The 22,364-nt window shown below is 38.5% G+C and overlaps 2 protein-coding genes across 3 annotated transcripts; both read right to left on the bottom strand.

Annotated features, from left to right (window-relative positions):
- Positions 1–44: 44 nt before the first annotated feature.
- LOC105047289 (uncharacterized) lies at positions 45–1,338 on the bottom strand. The gene is made up of 2 exons (XM_073259052.1): positions 994–1,338; positions 45–598 (listed from the first exon to the last, which is right to left on the bottom strand). Exons 1-2 carry the CDS (start codon positions 1,230–1,232, stop codon positions 307–309), a joined length of 531 nt encoding a protein of 176 aa, XP_073115153.1. The 5' UTR covers positions 1,233–1,338; the 3' UTR covers positions 45–306.
- Positions 1,339–3,810: 2,472 nt separating this feature from the next.
- Positions 3,811–21,661, bottom strand: LOC105047288 (mitogen-activated protein kinase kinase 1). Of its 2 annotated transcripts, XM_010926150.4 has the most exons (8): positions 21,427–21,656; positions 21,098–21,182; positions 18,292–18,426; positions 12,079–12,303; positions 11,801–11,983; positions 11,338–11,561; positions 4,068–4,113; positions 3,811–3,995 (listed from the first exon to the last, which is right to left on the bottom strand). In XM_010926150.4, the coding sequence occupies exons 1-8, from the start codon at positions 21,501–21,503 to the stop codon at positions 3,897–3,899; spliced, it is 1,074 nt and encodes a 357-aa protein (XP_010924452.1). In that variant the 5' UTR covers positions 21,504–21,656; the 3' UTR covers positions 3,811–3,896. The 2 variants fall into 2 exon arrangements, with proteins under 2 accessions (XP_010924452.1, XP_073115152.1); XM_073259051.1 differs by lacking the exon at positions 18,292–18,426 and having other exon boundaries at positions 21,427–21,661.
- Positions 21,662–22,364: the final 703 nt, after the last annotated feature.

Raw genomic sequence — 22,364 nt, 5'->3', positions numbered from 1 at the left:
ATTGACCATTAGCAAGACTATTAGGACGACCGTTGAATCTGGAGTTCCAGAGAACTAAGAAGAATTTTAGACTAATTTTACAGAGGGAAACACTCACAAAAAGATTCTTAATCCCTACCATTTCTCGAATTAAGGTAAAGGTGCTTGAAAACTTCCACCATAATTTTTTTTTTTTTACCTACAGAAGAACGTTTTAATAAGATGACCGCAATACAAAGAAACTCGACACATGCTCCTCCCGCTTCTCTCTCTAAAATCTAAATATATGCTAGTAGTGGAACCGTTAGGCTTTTTATGTCATGTAATTTAGTGGAGACAAAAATCCTTTCGTACAGGAATAGCTGGTGGTTTGCTGCTGCTGCTTGCAATCGAAGAAGCACAAGAACCTCTTGACGCCTTCTTTGATCTGGTCTTCCTGGAAGTAGCCGGTGCTTGATTAGATTCTGTGCTTCCATCTAGACCTCCTGCATAGCTCTTGCATGACTTCATCTTCCTTCTGAAGGGAGTCTCTTTCTTAGGCAGATCCTGGAGGCACCTCACATCGGACAGGGAGGTGAAGGACTGGGACTTCCCTTGATAGTACTTTGATAGCCCCCTCCTACAAACACACCACGGTCAAAACTTATCAATTCAACAAAGATATGATAAGATAGCAATAGCAATCCTCTATGCAGTCATGTATAACATATTAAGATGTGTTGCAAGTTGTACGGACGCAAAAGAAGAGTTGAAATCTGCAATCATATTAACATAGATCTTTTCACCCACCCAAATAATTAAAATGAATTATATATCAAGCTTGCCCATCTCTTTTTTTAAGAAAAAAGTGAGAACTTAAAAAAGGATGATAAAGCTAATCTATAAGATGAATAAGGCTTCTTAAAATGATGATAAACTAATTTCTCCTTAAGCAAGGGTAACAATTTGTATTGGTGGAGCTCTGATCATGGATACATAAACAAAGGTTTCGATTCATGTCAGAGTACTACTCACTTGCTAGGAAGTTGCGCCGTGAGGGAGGATAAATCGTAGAGAGGCCCAGTTGCATCGAATTTTGATGGCAAGGAGGTTGTTTTGTCCAAAGGTGGTGGAAATTTTGGAGAATAAGTTTCCTCCTCCCTGAAATCTTCGTCTTCGGAGTCGCCGGAGAAGGAGGAAGATTCTCGTCGCTCATCATCATCCTCGTCACAAGGTAGGATCCCATGAAACCTCTGGCTGAGATCTTCACCCATGCCTGGTTTCTGGTCTTTGGAACCTAAGAGATGAAGGATATGGAGCCTCTTTTTATCCACACCTCTTACAACGCCACTCGTCCTTCCCGTATTCTATCCCAGGGTGTGTATATATATATATAGGATACAGCCCACGACTCTGGGCAATTAATTCTATCCACTGATAGATTTTTAAAGTTAATGTTAAGAAGCTAACCTGATAATAATAATAATAATAATAATAATAATAATGGTGGAGTCTAGTGGTGCTGCTCTTTCCTTTCTTTGGTAAAGTTTGTCAGTTAAAAATCATTGTTTTGAAAAGGCGTGAAGGGATGGTTAACTTTTTTTTCTTTGGGAGAAGGAGTTGGGGTGGGGGGAGGGGAAAGAAGGGATGGTTAACTTTGTGTTACCCCTTTTGCCATTGGCTTTTCGTGTTCCGAAGGTTCAACATTCTCCCTCTATTCTATGGGTATATTTGTAAAACTGGTGCGTGCAGGTGTAACGGATAAGGCCTGTGCCTCGGATTCATCCATATCATGTTCATCTCTCTCTTCCATAACCATTTCAATCCGTGCGTTGTTGTCAGTTTTTTCCGGTGTGAATATCTTATGGTATGATTCAAGCGAAGGTTGAACAAATCTAGAGACAACTTTAGTGGACTTGTCCCCCTCTTTGCCGAGCCAGGTGTCCAGTGATTCTTATTCTCTGGAAGTAATGTCCACCTAACAAATGATGTCCGATCTATAAACAACGGAGCAAGATTATGGAAGGATTCACAAGGAAACTAACAGGACAGCGTCCCCGGTTAGATTTCGGTGTCCCACGACTTGAATGGTCGCACGTTATACTTTCAGACCTGTCAATTTCTTGTGGCAGGAGGATTGGACCGAAGTCCTAAGTAGGAATAACCCACCCAAGCTTTGCGTCCACGAGGTAGAATACTTCCCTTGTTTTCCGTAGTAGCCATGTGGGTTCTTGGTCAAATTACGTAGGAAGACTTCTAGACCTGAGTTTTAGCGGGTCATTGTGGAATATTGAATCGTACTAATGGTCTCCAGTGTGGATAAAGTTATGAAGGATGTGCAGAATTAGAGATAAGGAAGAGGGTGGGCAGTGGTAATAAATAATGATACCAATCTATTGGAGCCAGAATAAATGACGACCGAGTGTCTTCCAGATTTCCATGGCCCAACTGCGCGATGGGGTCCACGGGACCGATCACATGGCCTGGACGGATGGAACTGGGACTCGGTGGGGATGAGCCGGCATGGGAAACGCCGGGAGGCACGGCGCTCGTTATATTTTGATTTTTTCTTTTTTTTTTTTAAGAAAATTCCTCGCATTCTTATCCAAAACCTCAATCCGTACGGACACTTGCACAGGGGCATGATTCTTGGCGGTTGGGAATACTTCCATAATTAATATCTGTACATATATATAATATAGTTATATGGAAAAAACGATAGGCAATATTGCATCACTAATTCGCGATACATGTCTTTGAAGCCGTCAAGCACCATGAGCTGTTTTTTCTGACAATTAGTCATCTATTCTTTTACAGAGAATAGAGGAGACAAATAAATACTTCGAAGAGAATTCTTATTGTATGTGAGATTAAGCGGTAGGAGAAGGTAAAGCTGTGAGCCAAATGATGATGAGTCCTTTTTCATGAGTAGGACGCAAATACCTTAAAATTTTATGAATACCCATATGTTGACAAGTCCTTCCACAACAGTTCGATTCGCTTAAGATGTTGACAAGTAGTTGTTGCTATTTCTTGTCAGCCACAACCGCTGAAGGAGCAAGGATCTTTCGCTCCAAAAAGAGCGAAAGAGAAGCCAGTGGCCAGGGGGCCTCCTAAGAATGAGGTTGGCATCTTGGTTTCTTGGTGAATATTCCAAAAGCAAGGACCCTTTTTCTCTACCCAGGAACGTAAAAAAATACGGGCATCGACTGTATTGAATTTTCCATCTCAATCCAGTTTACATTTATTCAAGGAAGCAATCTGGCCCGACAATTTCCAATTCCCAAGCTCATAGATCGATAGTTCAATGGAAACAGTTTGGAGTAACTGTTGCCTCGAAAGTTACCATGGTCGTAGATGTAATTTAGCGGGGGACAGAGTCCGACAATAGAATGAATCAGCAACGAATAAATTTCCCTCACAAAATGATATACGATCCACAGATGGTGTAATCCTGACTCAGTCAAATTATGGGTTTTTAGATGATAGCTTAAAAAAATAAAAATTAAAAAGTACGACTGCTCACATGCTTGGAATATGAATTGCTCATTTCATGAGCATGGCTGGATCCGTCTACAATGCTGTGTGCTGAGAGATTGAACATGGAAATATGCCTTCTTTTTTCTCCGGAAGAACAGTGAAACATGGCTTTCAATAGCTCTTTGCTCGAGGAAAACTAAGTGGTACATTTATGCACGCCGATATATGCTCATCTAAAACTCATGCACCTGAATATATTCATGATTTAAAAACTACAAGGCGCATTTATGCACTCCAAGGTATGCTCACGTGAAAATCATGCGGTTGAGTATATGATTGACTTGAACTAGAGCAAGCAGCAAACCAGAGAGCTCCAGGAGGGCAAGGTGAACTTGCAACATCTTTAGCTCAGATTGTTATTTTACATGTAATGTGCATGTAGAAACCATCATATATACTTACACATCACCAGGTATATTTACAGGAGGATCTAAGCTGCTGACGAGGATTGCCAGACCGATGTCCTTGTCCTCAAATTTTTTGATGAAGGGGTGACTCTGAAACCAGATGAAGGGCTTCAGCAAATTGTTTGGTATAAAATTGCTGTGAAAACTGAAAATGATACTAACCAGGAGCTCCAAAGATGACATTCTTTCCTGAGGATCCTTCTGTAAGCTGCAGACGGAAAATGGAATTATTTTTTTCACGTATCATATGCCTTTTATGAGAGGCAAATATACTGTGGTCCAACTTGCATCAACATAAACAGAATAAAAAGGCAATAACAGCTCCTTCATTTGAATCAACAACATATTAGATAGAGACCAGATAGATTATGATTTGTCAACTTAAGCAGCATTAAAACATGCCAAAAATCCATAGCTTTTCCATTTTTCGAGATGCAACTCTAAATGATGATCCACGAAGCCAACCCACATACATCAGCGTACGGCCTTGTAGTTAGATGTTGCTGTCACTAGTGATGATCCAAAAAGAATTGTGTAGCAGCTTAAAAGTTATACTTGCATTAAGAAACAAAAAGGGTGCAGATTCAGAAAACATCATGAAGCGCAAAAACATCCGGTGGAAACAAATCAGTTTGTTTGATTTAAATTGATAGAAATAACAATGAAAGACATGGTGATAATCAAAAGAACTGCATAGACATCCATCATCAGGAATCCGATTCAGTAACATTTAATTTAGATAGAGAGAAATTAATGACAAATGTATACACATGACGATGGTCCAAAGAACTGTGCAGCCACGCACATTGACACACCCATGCACATGCAGACAAGCAAAAAGTTGAGATAGTAGAGTTGTAAACTTTAACTGGTTTTAATTTCATTAACTCAACTACCTAAAATCACGAGAAGCTAGTCACCAGTCAGATATGTAGAAAAGAACACGACCAGAATTGCTTAAATAAATGAGTCCATAATTCTGATAAAATAACAAATTCATTATTGCATGATTTTAGAAAAGGCATTATCAAAAGTTAGAAAACATCAACTCGTTAGATGATATGGTCTATTATATGACGCTTCAAGCAAATGGTGATCCACATACAAGGACTCATGATTGTCTAATTGCACCACTAAGGGTGTGTTTGGATGTTCATGCAAGAATATCCTACAAGAATCGGGCATGTTAGCTCGTCCAATCTGTATCTTCTAAGGGCCTGCCCATTCCTAGCCTAAATCCTGCATATGGACTCATTGGCCTGCATGAAGGGGGAAAAAAAAAAAAAAGACCCATGGAGGTCTTTTTCTCTTCCCATAGGATTTGGGCTGGAAGGTGTTGGATTGATATAAGCTATGCTTAAAGGGTGGCCCAATCCATGCATCTGGTAGGAAATTCAATCCAACCTTGCAGGATTCCCCAAACAATCCCTAAGAAGATTATTTAAGAGACCACCAGCAGCTGTAGTCTGTAAACCCGGTAGGAAATTCAATCCAACCTTGCAGGATTCCCCAAACAATCCCTAAGAAGATTATTTAAGAGACCACCAGCAGCTGTAGTCTGTAAACGACTTCATGTATCTCATAATAAGTGTTAGGAAAAGGATACTAATAAGCTAATAAACGACTTCATTTATCTTATAATAAGTGTTAGGAAAAGGATACTAATAAGCTAATACAGGTCTCTAAAATCAAGGAGAAATCAAGTTTGCTATGGTGTGTATCAGGGAAAGTCCTGGTGTGTACTGCAGCATGTAGCAGTGCATACTAGCATGTAATGTAGTGTATACTAGCACGTACTACAATATGTACCAACTTCATTGCACCCAAAAAAGAAAATAACGATGCATAGGATCTGAGGAGTGCTGGGCACTGTCCTTAAAGAAGATCTGGCAAACCCCCACAAGCACATGTTCCTGGCTTGGCTTCTTTGTAAGATATAGGGCCGAAAATAAGCCAGGGCAAACCAAGGCACACTGGATCTGGTCGACTATAGGTTAGTCTTCGGGCTTAGCTTGAGAGTGTTTGGATGCAGGTTTTGGAGGACAAAAAAAATTCACTGCAACCCAAGCCTTGCATGAAGCTCGAACCAGCCTGACCCACCCCTAACCCTAAACCAAACTTGCGGAACCCCACCCCTATGGCACCCACCTCATGCTTATTTTTCCCATTCTTCTCTCTACCTCTCTCTTCCTGGTCGTCCTCCCTCTTCTCCTCCACCCCCTTCTCCGCTATGAAAACACCATAACTACCTCCTAAAGAATAGGTCTTCAAGTACGAAGTGGCTTACGTGCCTAGTCTAGTGCATGCATGCCTATTATTTGGCTTCTTGTTGTAACTAACAGCCTACAATGTAGGCCATGTAAGTTGTATGATGTATTATATAAACAATATGCCTCACCATTGATTGATGTGGAAAATTTGACCTTTACATGGTATCAAAGCGGGACGACCACGGCTACATCAGGTACCTCTTCCCCTGCTGCCGCCACCACTGCCAACACACCACTGGATTCTCTTCCTTCTCCCACCCTACCCAACATTAGCCAAGTCCATCACCATCTTTCCCTTAAACTTACCTCTACTAATTACCTACTATGGAAAACCTAATTTTTACTTGCGTTAAAGAAGCTTTGATCTCATGGGCTTCATCGATGGCACCGATCTTTGCCCTCCCAAAATACTTCCCGCTACACCTCCTACAACCCCTCTCAGCTCGGCTTCATCCTCAACAACCAATCCGGCTTACGCCGCATGGCATCGCAAAGACCAGCTCCTCCTCAACTGGCTTATCGCGTCTCTTTCTGAAGACGTACTACCTCAAGTTGTTGGCCTTAACACTTCTTATGAAGTCTGGTATGCTCTTCATCGGGCCTTCGGCCACTCCGTCACACACGTGCCTTCTTCAAATCACTCCATAGTTGCAAAACCTCAAAAAGGGTGATATGCAAGTTTCTATCTATCTGCGACAAGTACCTAGCTGACAAATTAGCTACCGCTGGCCAACCTCTCTCTACCGCTACCTTCAATGCCATTATATTTAATAATCTTGGACCCGACTATCGTGAGATGGTCTCTATGCTTTCGGCTCGTGTGGACCGCATCTCCTATCCCGAGCTTCACAGTCTACTTGTAAGCCATGAGATTTGACTCTCTACTCATCAGGCTTCACTCCTTCCTCTTGCCAATGTCACCAGCAAGTCATCTTCAACATCTTTTGACTCTCACCCTCTGGCATCCAATTTTAATTCGATGAGAGGTCGCGGTCACGATTGCCGTGATCCTTGTCTAGTTTGTGGCGTTCATAGACATAGCCCATATAAGTGTCATTATCGCCATCAAGGAGCAACCACTCCTCAGGCCTCTGCTACTGTTCCAACTCAATCCATTTATACTACCTCTTCGTCTGTGCCTCCTCTGCCATCCATTTTCCTCCAGTGATGCATAAACCGTATGATGATTGGTTTTTCGATACCGGTGCAACTCATCATGTCACTCCGGATGCCCAATAGCTTCAACAATCAACAACTTATAATGGCCATGACAAACTCCATGTCGGCAACGATGCAGGTTTGCAAATCTCCCATATTGGCTCCTCCACGATACCCTCTAGTTCTCATTCTCTTAGGCTTTCAAATACCTTGCATGTTCCCTCCATTACAAAATCTTTACTTTCTGTATCATGTTTTATCCAAGATAATAACTGTTACTTTTGAGTTTCACCCCTCATCTTTTGTTGTTAAGGATAAAACCTCTGACCTTCCACTTCTTCGCGGTCGGACTAAGACGGGCTCTTCTGTCTCTCTCGTTTCGGAGCTCCCAAGGCCTACCTCACTAACATGTTTCTCACGATCACTGGCACCAACGTCTTGGCTGCCCATGTTCTCGCATTGCTCTTCATGTCCTCACCAAACACCAATTGTCTGCTCTTCCTTTTTTTGGTTCGAATAAATGTGAACCTTATCTTTTAGACAAATCTTCTCGTCTTCATCTACCTCCAACTGAGAGTTGCAGCAGCTCTCCTCTTGAATTATTATTTGTTGATGTTTGGGGTCCATCCTCTGTCGCCTCATTTGAAGGCCCCAAGTATTTCTTGTTAATCATTGATAATTTCTCGAAATTTATCTGGTTATATCCACCTTTTAATAAATCCGATGTGCTTGCGATTTTTGTCCAATTTTCCACATCAATTGAGCATCTACTTCAATGCTCCATAAAGGCCATTCAGTCTGACTGGGGCGGTGAATTCCGTGCTCTCACTGCCCACTTTCAAAAACATAACATTTTTCATCGTATTACCTGTCCTCACACTCACGAATAAAATAATGCTATTGAGCGCAAAATCCATCATGTTGTTGACACTGGCCTAACCTTGCTCACTCAAGCTTCTATTCCTAAATGGTTCTGGCATTTTGTTTTTGATATTGCTGTGTATCTTATTAATCGCAATCTATACCCATACTTCACGGCATCTTTCCTTACGAAATCTTATTCAACACTATTCCAATTACAATTTTCTTCGAGTTTTCAGTTATGTCGTATATCCATTAACCCGTGCCTACAACAAAAACAAGTTTGATTTTCGTTCCATCCCATGTGTCTTTCTTAGCTATGCTACCAATCATTTTGGCTATCGCTATTTTGACCGCGCTACTGGTTGCCTTTTTCTGGCTCGCCATGCACACTTTATCGAAGATAAATTTTCATATAAAGATGTTTCTATTTTGGGCCCTCCACCACTTCCACCATACACTCCACCACAAACACCTTGGTTAACCATTCCATTATCACTTAATAACCCTCCAACCTTACCTGCTCATGTGCATCCTAATGCCACCTCCACTACGTTGCCCACCATCTCTTCACCATCCCATGCAAATGTTACAACCCCGCCCACCACCAACCAATGACAACCTTCTCATTCCCTCATCTACAACATCTCCACGCATGGTAGTACGTACCCGTCAACCAATCAATTATCGTGAACTTGCGGGCTTGCGTAATTATACAGCTCTCCTCTCCACTTGCCATCCATTACCCCATGCCCTTCTCACTCGATCTACTGTCAACTCTGAGCCTACCTCTTTCACCAAAGCTAATAAACATAAAGCATGGCGAACAGCAATGGCCAGTGAAATCAATGCTCTTCTAACCAATGGAACTTGGTCTCATGTTCCCTGTCATCCCACAATGCATGTCATTGGCTGCAAGTGGATTTTTCGAAACAAATACCATGCTGATGGATCCCTTGAACGGCACAAGGCTCGCCTTGTTGCCAAAGATTATCATCAACAAGAAGGCATAGATTTCATCGAGACTTTCGGTCCTCTTGTTAAACCCACCACCATCCGTGTCGTTCTATCCATTACTGTCACTAATGGGTGGCCCCTTCGTCAAGTAGACATCAATAATTCTTTTCTTCATGATAATCTTGTTGAGGTAGTTTACATGTCTCAACCACCTGATTTTATAGATGCGTCTCATCTTGATCATGTTTGTCGTCTTCACAAAGCCATTTATGGCCTCAAACAGTCACCACGTGCCTAGTTCTACAAACTCCGCGTTGCTCTTCTTGCTTTTGGATTCATATCCTCCCACAATGATACTTCCCTCTTCATCTACAAGCATCACAACATTATCTTTTATACGCTTTTATACGTTGATGATATTCTTCTCACCGGCAATCACCTCATCCACCTACAAGATTTAATCACCTATATTAGCACCCACTTTCCACTCAAAGACTTAGGCCCACTTCATTATTTTTTGAGTGTCGAAGTCATTTGGACTAAAATTGGACTCCTCTCACAACAAAAATACATTACTGATCTTTTAGTTACCACTCACATGGACGGACCCAAACCAATCTTTTAGTTATAGAAAAAGGAAGAGAATCCAGCGGTGTGTTGGCAGTCATGGTGGCAATAGGAAAAAGGTACTTGATGTAGCCATGGTCATCCCACTCTAATACCATATAAAGGTCAAGTTTTCCACACCAATCAATGGTGAGGCATATTGTTTATATAATACATCATACAACTCACATAGCCTACATTGAAGTATAGGGTACAATTCAGATCGAGCCTTCTTGACTTTAGGCCAAGCTCGGGTCTGACCTGGAGCCTAAATTTGAAAATATATTTTAGGGCCTGGTTGTATTCATGAATTTGCTTCTGTTCCTATCATAGGACAATATGAACATATTCTAAAATTTGCTCTTTAATGTCTGAAATCGAATCTGTAAAGTATCGCATCATCAATGCAAGTTTGCCCAAGACCTTAGTATTTCAAGACAGAGGCTCAACTTGAGTAATGGTACAACCTAACAGTTAAGGTTACTTGATAAGAGATGAAGGGATTTTGTCACCAAGATACTGATCCAAACAGATGGCGTTCAGAGCAACATGAGGAAACCCGGCTGATGGACAACAAGATAAGCAATTAGATAAGAATCTATGAGAAGGACCACTATGCTTTATGACTTACCTTATAAAACATAGGCCATAAGATCTGAAAGTGTTTGTAGATCTAACAAAGCCTGAAGAAAAATGATATTGCTATGGAAAAATGGAGCAATACAAATGTCATAGAGCAAGAGCTCATCGATCATCAATCAATGAGGATGCGAAGAGCCTTCAACATTAATATGACTAAACATCTTTATATCGAAAAAGATTGCCTTTCAAGATATTTAATTATGAAGGCATCATTTCCACTATTCTTTTAGCATCAAAGGGAGAATGAAGGTAGCAAGTGCATGTTACATAGAACAAGTAAATTCTCTATAAGTGAAAGTGTTGTAGTAGTCAGAATCAGTGTGTACCAACGATATTGTACCATATCAATACTAAACCGATATGCAATATAAGGGGGTGTATTAACACTCGATACACCGAACCGGTCCTCGTATCGGATGACACTATAATAGGATGATACTGATATAGAATCTGATACCGAGACGGTGAACCTTACATGTAGCAATAAGCAACATCAAGATCTAGTCCTTTGTTGCTTTAAAATTGGTTTTAGTACCTATATGTTTAACTATCACCCCATTCGGGAAACAAATTTTTTTTGTTACTGAGACAAACAAAACAAACATATAATGTACCTTAAAGAAAATGAGAGATGTCATTCAATTAATGTCCATTGGCTATGATGAGGTATGAGATGAGCAAAAAATGACAAAAAAGTAGTAATAAAACAAAAGAAAGTGTGATATGACCAACTATTGATATTTTTTTGGTGAATGCTTCTCTTCATTGTTAATATTAAAAACAGCAGAAAAAAAATTCTACAAATATAATTAGTAAAAACTTTGAAAGTGAAAATAAACATGCTGCGTACTAGTAAAATTTTATGATTATATGAATGTGAAAGGTTCACCCCTATCGTAGCATGTAATAATGCAATAAATGCAAGAAAACTGGCATACCATGCTGATATAAATGAACAAAACTCTGGAGAAAATTGATCTGATGGGGCAGAAGGTGGTGGCTGATCCACGATAGCCTCCAAAAGTTCATAAAAGCTCAGGCAGCCTTCTTCTTGTTCAGACGGTATGTAAGGAAAGCGGCCTATAGCACACTCAAGTATGACCAAGCCCAAACTCCATATGTCACTCTTATAATCGTATGAGCTTCCACTGATCCGCTCAGGCTGGTATTAGAAAGGGAAAACAATGATGCACTATCAGCTAAGGAAAAGCCAGCAAATTTTTAGAATGCTTAAAGTTGTAGAAGTTATAAGAAAGTCATATCATCAAATTAATAAGAGAATGGAAAGATAGTAGATCAACATACCAAGGAAAAGCCAGCAAATTATTAGAATGCTTAAAGTTGTAGAAGTTAGGAAAAAGTCATATCATCAGAGAATGGTTAGATAGTAGATCAACATACCGACATATAATTGTAGGTGCCCACAAATGTATCACGTTGACCCATGGAGTTAGCAAGCACTGCGCTCACTCCAAAGTCAGTTATCTTTATCTCACCACTGTGATTTACCAACAAGTTCGATGGCTTTATGTCCCTGTGGATTACATGTCTTTCATGATGCAGATACACTAAACCCTTCAAAACCTGGATGTAAACAGAAAACATATCAATGTTGAGCATATTATGAGCCCCCAGCAGCATAGAAGCATGCATATTGTAGATCTGTAAGAAAACCTTGCCTGTTTGCAAACAATTGCAAGATACGGCTCAAGAATTGTTTTCACTTGTTTAATTATATCAGCCAGAGATCCCCGATCCATGTATTCCAAGACAAGATAGATTATGCCATTATGATAGAAAGAATGGTAGCAAACAACAACATGCGGACACTGCGATGCTTGATTTATTTTAAGCTCTTGCACTATTTGTTTACGAACTGCCTCTTGAATATTCATCTGAATGCCCTGCAAAATGCAATGTCTTACCTCACTTCATCAGATTCTCCATAATGCAATTTGGGAAAAAAGTAAGCAGCAATAATAATTGCAAGTGTTAGGCAAGCACTATCTTCTTTGTTCATAATATCTTTCAACTGCACAGAAAGAAAAACTGAAGGCACCTTTTGAAAGATCACGAACTTTTCAAAATTTTCTCACCTCTCTTGAGGATTTCCAGCCTTTAAATTTAGCCTTCTCTCGCAGATTTGTTGAAGAACAATGGAGCCTAGAGGGCTATATGTAATTCCACATTCAAATCATACCAAAATTAACGTTGTTCAATATATATTCAACTGTACAGAGAAAGATAGTGGCTGAGTTGCACGAGTGAAGCAGTTTGAGACTACTGTAACAGCTTCCAGCAAAAAACCTGCAGATCCCACCCTTCATCTAGGTGCAGATCGATGCTTCTCTCTATTGGGACCTCATGAACCTCGTCCAATTTACTCTTCTAGGGGAACCGTTTTGTTGAAAGATACAAGATACCGATTGTTGCGGTCAAGGACTCGTGGCTTGGATAGGTTGGTCTCCGCTCCCGTGTACGTGACGTATTATCCGCTTCGGCCTCCGGCACTATGACATAGGGCCTTACAGTTTTGCCCTTTAAAATGCGCCTCATGGGGGAGAGAAGGTTCTATCTCATATAAGTCAGAGTCCTTCTTGACTCACAACCAATGTGGAACTAATAATGCCCGCCCACCTATACCACAACATAGCCCTCACTCAAGGGAGACTCTAGGCAAGGTTGCGGGAGATGCACCACAATCCATGCTAATGTTGCGGTCAAGGACTCATGGCTTGGGTAGGTTAGTCTTCGCTCCCATGTATGTGAGGTATTGTCCGTTTCGGCCTCTGACACTATAGCATGAGGCCTCACGATTTTGTCCTTTAAAAGACGTCTCACAGGAGAGAGAATGTCCCATCCCATATAAGCCAGAGTTCCTCTTGACAAACAACCAATGTAGGACTAATAATGCCCTCCCACCTACACCACAACACCGATAACGTTACTGAAACTAGAAATACTGAGATAAAGGTCGTTATTGCATTAGTTAATTTATCTAGCCATAGAATGTACTAATCAATGCCTTTGGAAGAGAATGTACCAATCCATCCCTTATTCTTATCTTCATTATGAAATTACACACACTCTTTAATATATATATATTGAAGCAAGAATTGAACCAAAAATTGTAAATAAATTTGAAAGATCCCTAGTTGGTTCTCAAGAAGGGGTGTAAGTTAGCTCTCAAGAGGGTGTGCCAATTGGCTCTCTAATTGGGATGCCAAAACTCTAGAATTTCTAGCTAGCTCTTAATTAAGAATTCCAATAAGTCTCTCAAATTGGAATGCTAATTTGCTGTCGACTTGGTATGCCAATTTAGATTTTTGATTTTTGAATCTTAAGTCAAGGGCAGAAAGAATGAGAATTAAGAATATTATAAATTTTTTATGCCTACAAATGCAGGCTCCTAAGAATTGGAGACTACAGCTTTTTGTTCTTTGTTGATTCTGAGATTGAAAAATAAATTAAAATAAGAAAGATAGCATGATAGATGCAAAAATAATTGAAGAACTTTTACTGAAAGAACTTTGGCAATTACAACTCTTGACCCTTGATGATTTTGATGGTTGGATACACTAGGGTAAGGATACAAAGGTATTTTGAGGATAATTTTGGAAAGGATTTTTGATACAGATAAGGGTTTGGTGGAGATGCAAAATTTTTTGAAGAGCCTTTTTGAGGTCTCTATTTGCCTTCCTTCCTGAAGGAGAGAAGCTCCCTTCTTATAGAGCTTCACTGGATTTGAAGTGGTCTTGAATATGAAGCTTTGGAGTTTGCATTTAAGCATCCAATGCTAGTCTGGTATACTTTAGAGCATCAAATGCTGGTCTGGTGCTACTTTTGATGGTCAATTCTGAAAAATCGATGAATCTGATGCAGCTTATTCGGTATTGGTGCTAATTTTGTTGGAGTCTAAAAGTTGGAGCATATCTATTGCTGCATTTATTAGTAGAGACTAAAAAGTTGGAATATCCGATATGGCCTACTACTGCTATTATCAGTGGAGACTAAAAGTTTAGATGGTATCCAATATCGGAGAATCAGGTTTTGCCATGCTGGAGATTTGACGTGCCATGTTGGAAATTTGACTTGCTATGCTGGAAGTCTGGTTTGCCATGTTGGAATTTGGAATTGATTTTGAAGAATTCGATGTTGTTTACTGTATCAGTGAGAGGACAACAAAACAGTTATCTTCATTGCTTCCAGTGTAGTCTGTGGAAGATTGACTATGTTGACTTTTGGTTTCTTCTTTTTCGCTGTTAAGCTCCGAGAGGATTTTTAAAAAAAATTTCTTATACTCTTTTCTTGATTTGGTTGTGGTGAGTTTGGAACTTACAGAGGCTTTGTATTTTAAGAACTTTGCTATTGATAATTCAATTGTCGCAGTAGAATATTGCGGATTGCTAAAGAACCATTCTAAAATTTTTGGTCTAGTTGCCTTTTTGGATTGAATTCTTGCCATCATTTAATTTTGAATCTTCTTCCCAAAGAAAGAAGAGAAGAGCTTGGAACAAATATATACTCCCAATCTATGATCCTTGCTCGGGAGCATTGAGAAAAAAGTTCAATAAAAGAAAAAAATTTGCTTTCTGGAAGGAAGAGAGATTTTTTGTCGATAGATTTCAAAACCTTCAGCTATAATGGAGGGAAGGATTTCATTCGTGGGGCCATAGTATTCCCACTTGTTTGAGAACCGATAAGGAAAATAGAAAGAGACTCCTGTTTTGAAGTAGAAAAGCCATGAATGTCTTCGATTTTAATTTTGGTACAAGAATGCTACGTATTAGGCATTCTGATAATCCCGTAGTTGAAATTTTGAGAGATGAAGTTTTGAGAGAACTTTCGGGACTTGTTTGGATTACCCCGATATAGATGAGGATAATACTTAAAGAATTTGAGCAGTAGAATAAGTCACTAAGAATTCATCATTTTTATCTTTGTAATGTCTAACTGTAATTGAATCAGCATCAACTAAAATAAATTCATAAAATTTTTTTGTCTTACGAAAATCTCTAGGCTGGTAATGCCAATCAGATGGAAATACCTTTTCGGCTACTAATCAGAGATTTTGTGCTGAATACTCATCTTCGATTGTAAATATTAGTTAAATTATCTTTTTCTCAAAATATTTTATGAAAGATTTTTTTGCAAAAATCTTTTAAAGGGGTATTGGGGTGGAAATCCCAACAACCTATTTTTCTTTTAAATCTTGTCGCAGGGTTTATGCTTCATATCCGCAACTACTTTTTGAAAAATTTTCAACCCCAGAAGAGTGGGATTGGATTTGGCTATTTCAGCCAATTGCTCTAAGGAGACTTTTGGTTTTCTAATTGTTGTTCAATCCTTTTATATTGTACTTCTTCTCAGAATGGTTCTATTTTTATGATATCTGGTTAATTGTTTGAGGTAATCTTGATATTTGTTTTCTTGATATCTTGGTATCTTACCTCAAAGAATTAACCAGATATCAAAAAAATAGAACCATCTTGACTTCTTGAACAAAGAAGTACAATATAAAGAGATTGAACAATTCAACCAATACTTACAATCCAATCCCACTCTCCTGGGGTTGGAAATTTTTCAAAAAATAGTTGCAAAGATTGAAGTAAAAATCCTGTAATAAGATTTGAAATAAAAACAAGTTGATGGGATTTTCAATCCAACACTTAAAAGACTTTCTCAAAAAAATCTTTCACAAAATATTTTGAGAAAAAGATAATTCAACCAATACTTACCATTGAAGATGAGTATTCGGCACAAAATCTCTGATTAGTAATCGAAAAGGTATTTCCACTTGGTTGGCACTACCAGCCTAAAGATTTTCGAAAACACAAATTTTATGAATTTATTTTAGTTTATATTGATGCAGTTACGGTCAAACATTACAAAGACAAAACTAATGAATCTTTAGTGACTCATTCTACTGCTCAAATTCTTCAAGTATTATCTCCATCTACATGGGAGGATAATCCAAACAAGTTTTGAAAGTTCTTTCAAAACTTCAACCCTCAAAATTTTAATTACTGAGATCATCAGAATGGTTAGTACCTAAAATTTGTACCAAAATAAAAACCAAAGACATTCATGGCTTTTCTACTCCAAAACAGGAGTCTTTTTCCATTTTCCTTATTCGTTCTCCAACTAATGAAAATACTACAGCCTCACTAATGAAATCCTTCCCTCCATTGTAGCTAAAGATTTTGAAATCTATTAGTAAAAAATCTTTCTTCCCTCCTAAGAGCAAAAGTTTTCCTTTTTATTGAACTTTTTTTCTCAGGTCTCCCTAGCATGGATCACATGTTGGGAGTATATATTTATTCCAAGTTCTCCTCTTTCTTTTTTGGGAAGGAGATTCAAAATTAAATAGTGGCAAGAATTCAACCTAGAAAAGGCAACCAAACCAAAAATCTTAGAATGGTTCTCTAGCCATCCACAATATTCTACTGCAGCCATTGAACCATCAACAGTAAAGTTCTTAAAGCACGAAGCCTCTATAAGATCCAAACTTGCTGCAGCCAAATCAAGAGAAGACTATAAGAAACTTCTTCTAGAAACCTCTAGGAGCTTGACAGTGAAGAAGAGGAAGAAACCAAAAGTCAACAAAGTTAATCTTTCACAGACTACGTCGGAAGCAATGAAGATGACTGTTTTGGTGTCCTCCCACCGATACAGTAAGTAACATCAAATTCTTCAAAATCAACTACAAAATTCCAACATAGCAAACCAAACCTCCAGCATGGCAAGATCTGATTCTCCGACATCGGATACCATCCAACTTTTTAGTCTTCACTAACAAAAACAGCACAGGCCACATCAGATATTCCAACTTTTCTGTCTCCAATGACAAAAGCAACAGCAGGCCACATCCGATACTCTAACTTTTTAGTCTTCACTGACAAAAGCAGCAATAGATCACATCAGATGCTCCAAATTTTTAGACTTTACCAACAAAAATAGCACCAATACTGAACAAGCTACACCAGATTCATCGATTTTTCAGAATTGACTATCAAAAGTAGCACTAGATCAATATTGGATTCTCCAAAGTGTATCAGACTAGTATTGGATACTTAAACCTAAACTCCAAAGCTTCATATCAAGACCACTTCAAATCCAGCGAAGCTCTATAAGAAGGGAGCTTCTCTCCTTCAGGAAGAGGGCAAATAGAGATCTCAAAAAGCCTCTCCAAAAAACTCCGCATCTCCATCAAACTCTTACCTGTATCAAAAATCCTTCCCGAAATTATCCTCAAAATATTTTTGTATCCTTGCCCTGGTGTATCCAACCATCAAAGACATCAAGGGTCAAGAGTTGTAACTACTAAAGTTTTTTCAATAAAAGTTCTTCAATTATTTTCCCATCTATCATATTCTCTTTCTTATTTTAATTTATTTTCAATCCAGAATCAATGAAGAACAAAAAGCTATAGTATCCAAGTTTGAGGAGCTCTCATTTGTAAGCATCAAAAATTTATAATATTCTTAATTCTCATTCTTTCTGTCCTTAACTTATGAATTTAAAAATAAAAAATCCAAGTTGGCATACCAAGTCAAGAGCAAGTTAGCATTCCGAGGTGAGGGCCTCGTTGGCATTTCTAATTGAGAGCCAGCTAGAAATTTCAGAGTTCTGGCATTCTAATTAGAGAGCTAACCAGCATACCCTCTTGACAGCTAACTTACAACCCTTCTTGGGAACCAACTACGGATCTTTCAAATTTATTTACAATTCCTGGCACAATTCTTGCTTCAATATATATTTATTATCTTTTACTATCCTACCTTTATATATATATATATATATATATATATATTTATATATATATAGATATAGATATATATATATATAAAGTAAACAATATATTAGACATAACACCATCATTAGTTATATACCTTCAAGGCATAGAGAGTCCCCAACCATTTGTGCCGTGCAAGCTGAACAACACCTCCACTCCCCTTCCCAATAACTTTGATGGTCTCCAGGTCTTCCAATGAGAACTGCATATCCTCTTCCTTAACATCGGGTTGCTGCACAGGCGCAAGGTACAAACCAACCATAAAAACAAATATCAGCAAAAAGAAAAAAGAAAAGAAAAGAAAGATGACTACAGAATAGATGTGTATAGGTGATAATCGTTATTGATAAAATCTGAAAAAACTGAAAAAAAGAAGAGTTCTAGCTTAACAAATCTTGAAGCCCATGCCAAAAACTATTTAATTGCTTTCGGAAATATTTTATCTATGATTGGAAAATCATAGATAACCAGATACTTCTCTTGAATAAAAAAAAAAGGAACTGGCAAGTTAACATCAAACCTGCATGTATGCATGTATAAAACCATAACTATCACCATCAAGCCTTACCCAAATATTTCAAGTCCATTTATGGATCCTCCAGCACCAAGGATTCCCATTAGGACCATCTCTGATATTATTTCAAGCTTTTCCATATTTTTCTCTCGCAACATCCAAGTAATCTTAGATCTTCCCCTTCTCCTACATCCTCCAAAACAAACTAAAGTACCTCTTCTTACTAGAGTCCTCTCAAATCTATCATATACCCATAACATCTGAATAGATTCTTCATCACCTCATCTTTAATTTGTGAAATTCCGATGTCTCCTCTAATACACTCATTTCTCATCCCATCCCTCCTGTAGTTTAAATACCCATCCATTTTAACATTCTCATTTTACTACACTAAACTTATTATCCTAAGCTCTATTTATTACCCAACATTCTAAGTCATACAATATGAACACATTGTAAAAAATACTGTTGAAATTTTAAAAATTATAAAAATTGGAAGCACATATATTTACTAAGTTAGATGGAGAATTTGCTAAGCCAAGATCAGCAATGATTGTGAGCATAATGTCAGAGTTAGCATTGAAGACTAAAACTGAAAATAACAATTCAAAATAATCAAATCATCGGGCTTATACCCTCTTCCTTTGACATTGATGTAGCCCTTAGTTATCTCTGTACAAATCTAGTGACTTGTTTATAAGAGAGATCTTCATACATCATTGGGGCTACTCTATGCACTGGACATTTGTAGAACATATATAACTCTCATTGTAATAAACATTGTAAAGTTCAGAAAATTTACTAGCTAGAAAAAACTAAAGAATTAGAATTTGAAGTCTACCAGGTAAAAAGAGAAGAGAAAAGGAAGAAAAATAAAAGATCAGTCAAAACTGCTCTAATGGCCAACCAAAAGACCTTCTAAGTTTGATTACTTTAATGTTCAAGTATCAAAAGATAAGGCCAATAGCAACATGTTTCATCCACTTTATACTGAAGCAAATCAAGCTAAAACTGAAATGACTACAGCATAGATGATGGCAAGATTCAAAAACAGATGAAGACCAGTATTTGTCTCGGCCATGTTGATACAATGTCCTGTCGGCCAATTTAGATGATGCATCAATGTACACATGTTAGCAGTTTTGAGGTTTTTTTTTTTTTTTTTTTTTTTTCTTTTCTTTTTAAGACTCCAAGAATCCCAAGGAATCGGCTTTGATTACAGATATTAATGATTAAAAAAAAAAATTCAAAGCTTAAGGAACAGAAAGGAGTCTATACATTTATTTTGGTATTATGCTAAAGGACAGGATCATAGCTCAAGAAGATCAAAGAGGCATCCATTGCTCTCCTGCACATATTTTAGGATTTTTGTGATATCACACGTTTGCACTCAATAGGGACCATATAAAAGCCTGAACTTATGTATTTTCTTTAGCAATCACAAATAATATAAAACTAGAGGCAATAAGAGCCATGTACTAAGAACATTGTTCTTCCTCAAGTTTGGCCTTCACAACTACCCGACAGTAAAGATTTGTTAATCTTGACATTAAAAAAATTCCAATATGACTAAACCTATAGTTACTCTCTTATACAACTCTCTGGTAGTCTTATATTATAATTAGTATCTACTGTTGGATTTTCTGTATTCTTCTCTTGATGCTTTGCATTCTGTAATTCACCCACCAGCATAATACTAAATATGTGCAAAGTAGTGTTTACCTCCAGACATGATTATACTCAACTCCCATCCCTTGCGTTTCCTTTTGATGGACATTGAAATGGTTCAGTCATTATCCACAAAGTTTTACTCTCTTAAACCAATCTCCAATAGTTTGTTAGTCATCTGGTTCGGCTTTTTTATCTAATAATCCTCTCTTGGCACTTTTTTCTTCTTCAGAGTCTACCTATCATCTTTTTATTTTAAATGTGCAAAAGGATAGTTCATCACCATGATTATAACCTGAAATTATGTCACTTTACAATCCTGACAGGTCTCACCAGTATTCAATTTCTTCATGCAACCACTCCCAAGCATGCTGCTCTAGTTTTTGGAAGCGACCTATAATATTCTTTGATAAATTACTGTTTATAAACTAGTGTTTGACATCACCGAAGGAAAACACAAAAATGAAAAGAAACAAACAAAGGACAAAAGAAATAAAACTTCAAGATTTGTCCCGGTTCCTATGATTGAGCTGATAACAGAGCTAAAGTGCTTATAAGTCGTGATGTCAGACAAAGAACACTGTACGGCTTCAGAATCTAATTATTTAATTCGAAGCATAAACTTCTTGTTCTTTCTGAAAATGCTTCGTCGGACATTTAAACAAGATAATTTCAAATCTGATTCGGAAAAAAAGGAAACAAGAAATCCAGATGAGCTTACACGACTCTCAGTTGCCTCAGAGATCAACCGCATTCCTTTCTGATTCAGTCGCAGATCACCGTCCGTGAATGTCCCGCTTGCCGTCCTGAATTCACAAAATCCCTACTTTTTCTCACAATCAAACCAAAAAAAGCCAACAAATCTTGGAAAAACGATCAGGCCATATTTGGAAAACCATTTAAATATCCTGAAAGAACTGAGTAGCTTCGTCTCGATTTTAAACGCAATTTTCAACAAAAGAAAACTCGGAATGGGAAAAAAACCTAGGTTCCTAGCTCGGATCTCACGAAAGAATCAGAGAAAGAGAGCGATCCTCAAGGAATGCTTACAAGAACTTGTCCACGGGTGTTTCTTGGGCCGGCACGGCGACCTGGAGCTGCTTCAGTGGCTTCGGGCCCTTCATCATGTAGGGTTTCGCGAGGACGAATCCGAGCTAGGTCTTCTGGAGTGTTATCGAGAGAGAGAGACTGTCTGTATGGACTAGGATTGGGGGAAAAGGAAAGGTGAAATTTTAACAAATAAATTAGTAAAAAAACCGCGACTTTTCGACGGAGAGAAACGGCTCGACAGTTCAAACTGCGAAGACCGCTATTTTCCCGAGCAAAAAAATCTCCGTAGGTAATAGAAACGTAACCAAATGAAGAAACCCGGATCCCCCAATCCGGATCTCGGACCCGTTGCGGAGTCCGAACTAGGTGCTTGAATCCGAGTGGGACGGGAGCCGGGAGGAGACAAGATTCGGATCCGATAATTTGGGCGGGTGTGAGTCCGGAACACGATAAGACCTCGTAAGACGGGCAGCGCCGCCTTGACTGTCACTGTCTGACTCGTGTAATAGACGCGCGAGAGAATGTGTCACGCCCCGAACCCAACACCCGGGTCGGGTACGTGATGGCCGCACACTCCTTAGAGCAAGCCCTAAAGAATATGCAAGGCCAAAATAAATATTACAATCTTAACATCCATAACAATTAATTTCAAATATAATTCATAAAATCTTGCATAATTACAATTTAAATTTCTTTAATTCCCTGATCAGATACTATGACACTCTATTTATCCTTCTGCTCACACGTAAATCCAAGCCATAGCCAATCATAAGCATCCTGTAACTCTGAGAAGAAAAAGAAAGATAAAGGGGTGCGAGCTTTACAGCCCAGTAAGAATTCCCATATCACACTGATATAGTAATATAGTCTGAAAATAAGGATAAGCAATAAAATATAAAATCTCATGTTCAATGTCCAGCATAATGTAAACATTCATA

This window comes from Elaeis guineensis, chromosome 6, assembly GCF_000442705.2.
Source record: "Elaeis guineensis isolate ETL-2024a chromosome 6, EG11, whole genome shotgun sequence".
Classification (NCBI taxonomy): domain Eukaryota; kingdom Viridiplantae; phylum Streptophyta; class Magnoliopsida; order Arecales; family Arecaceae; genus Elaeis; species Elaeis guineensis.
This window is presented reverse-complemented; position numbering and strand designations above follow the sequence as displayed.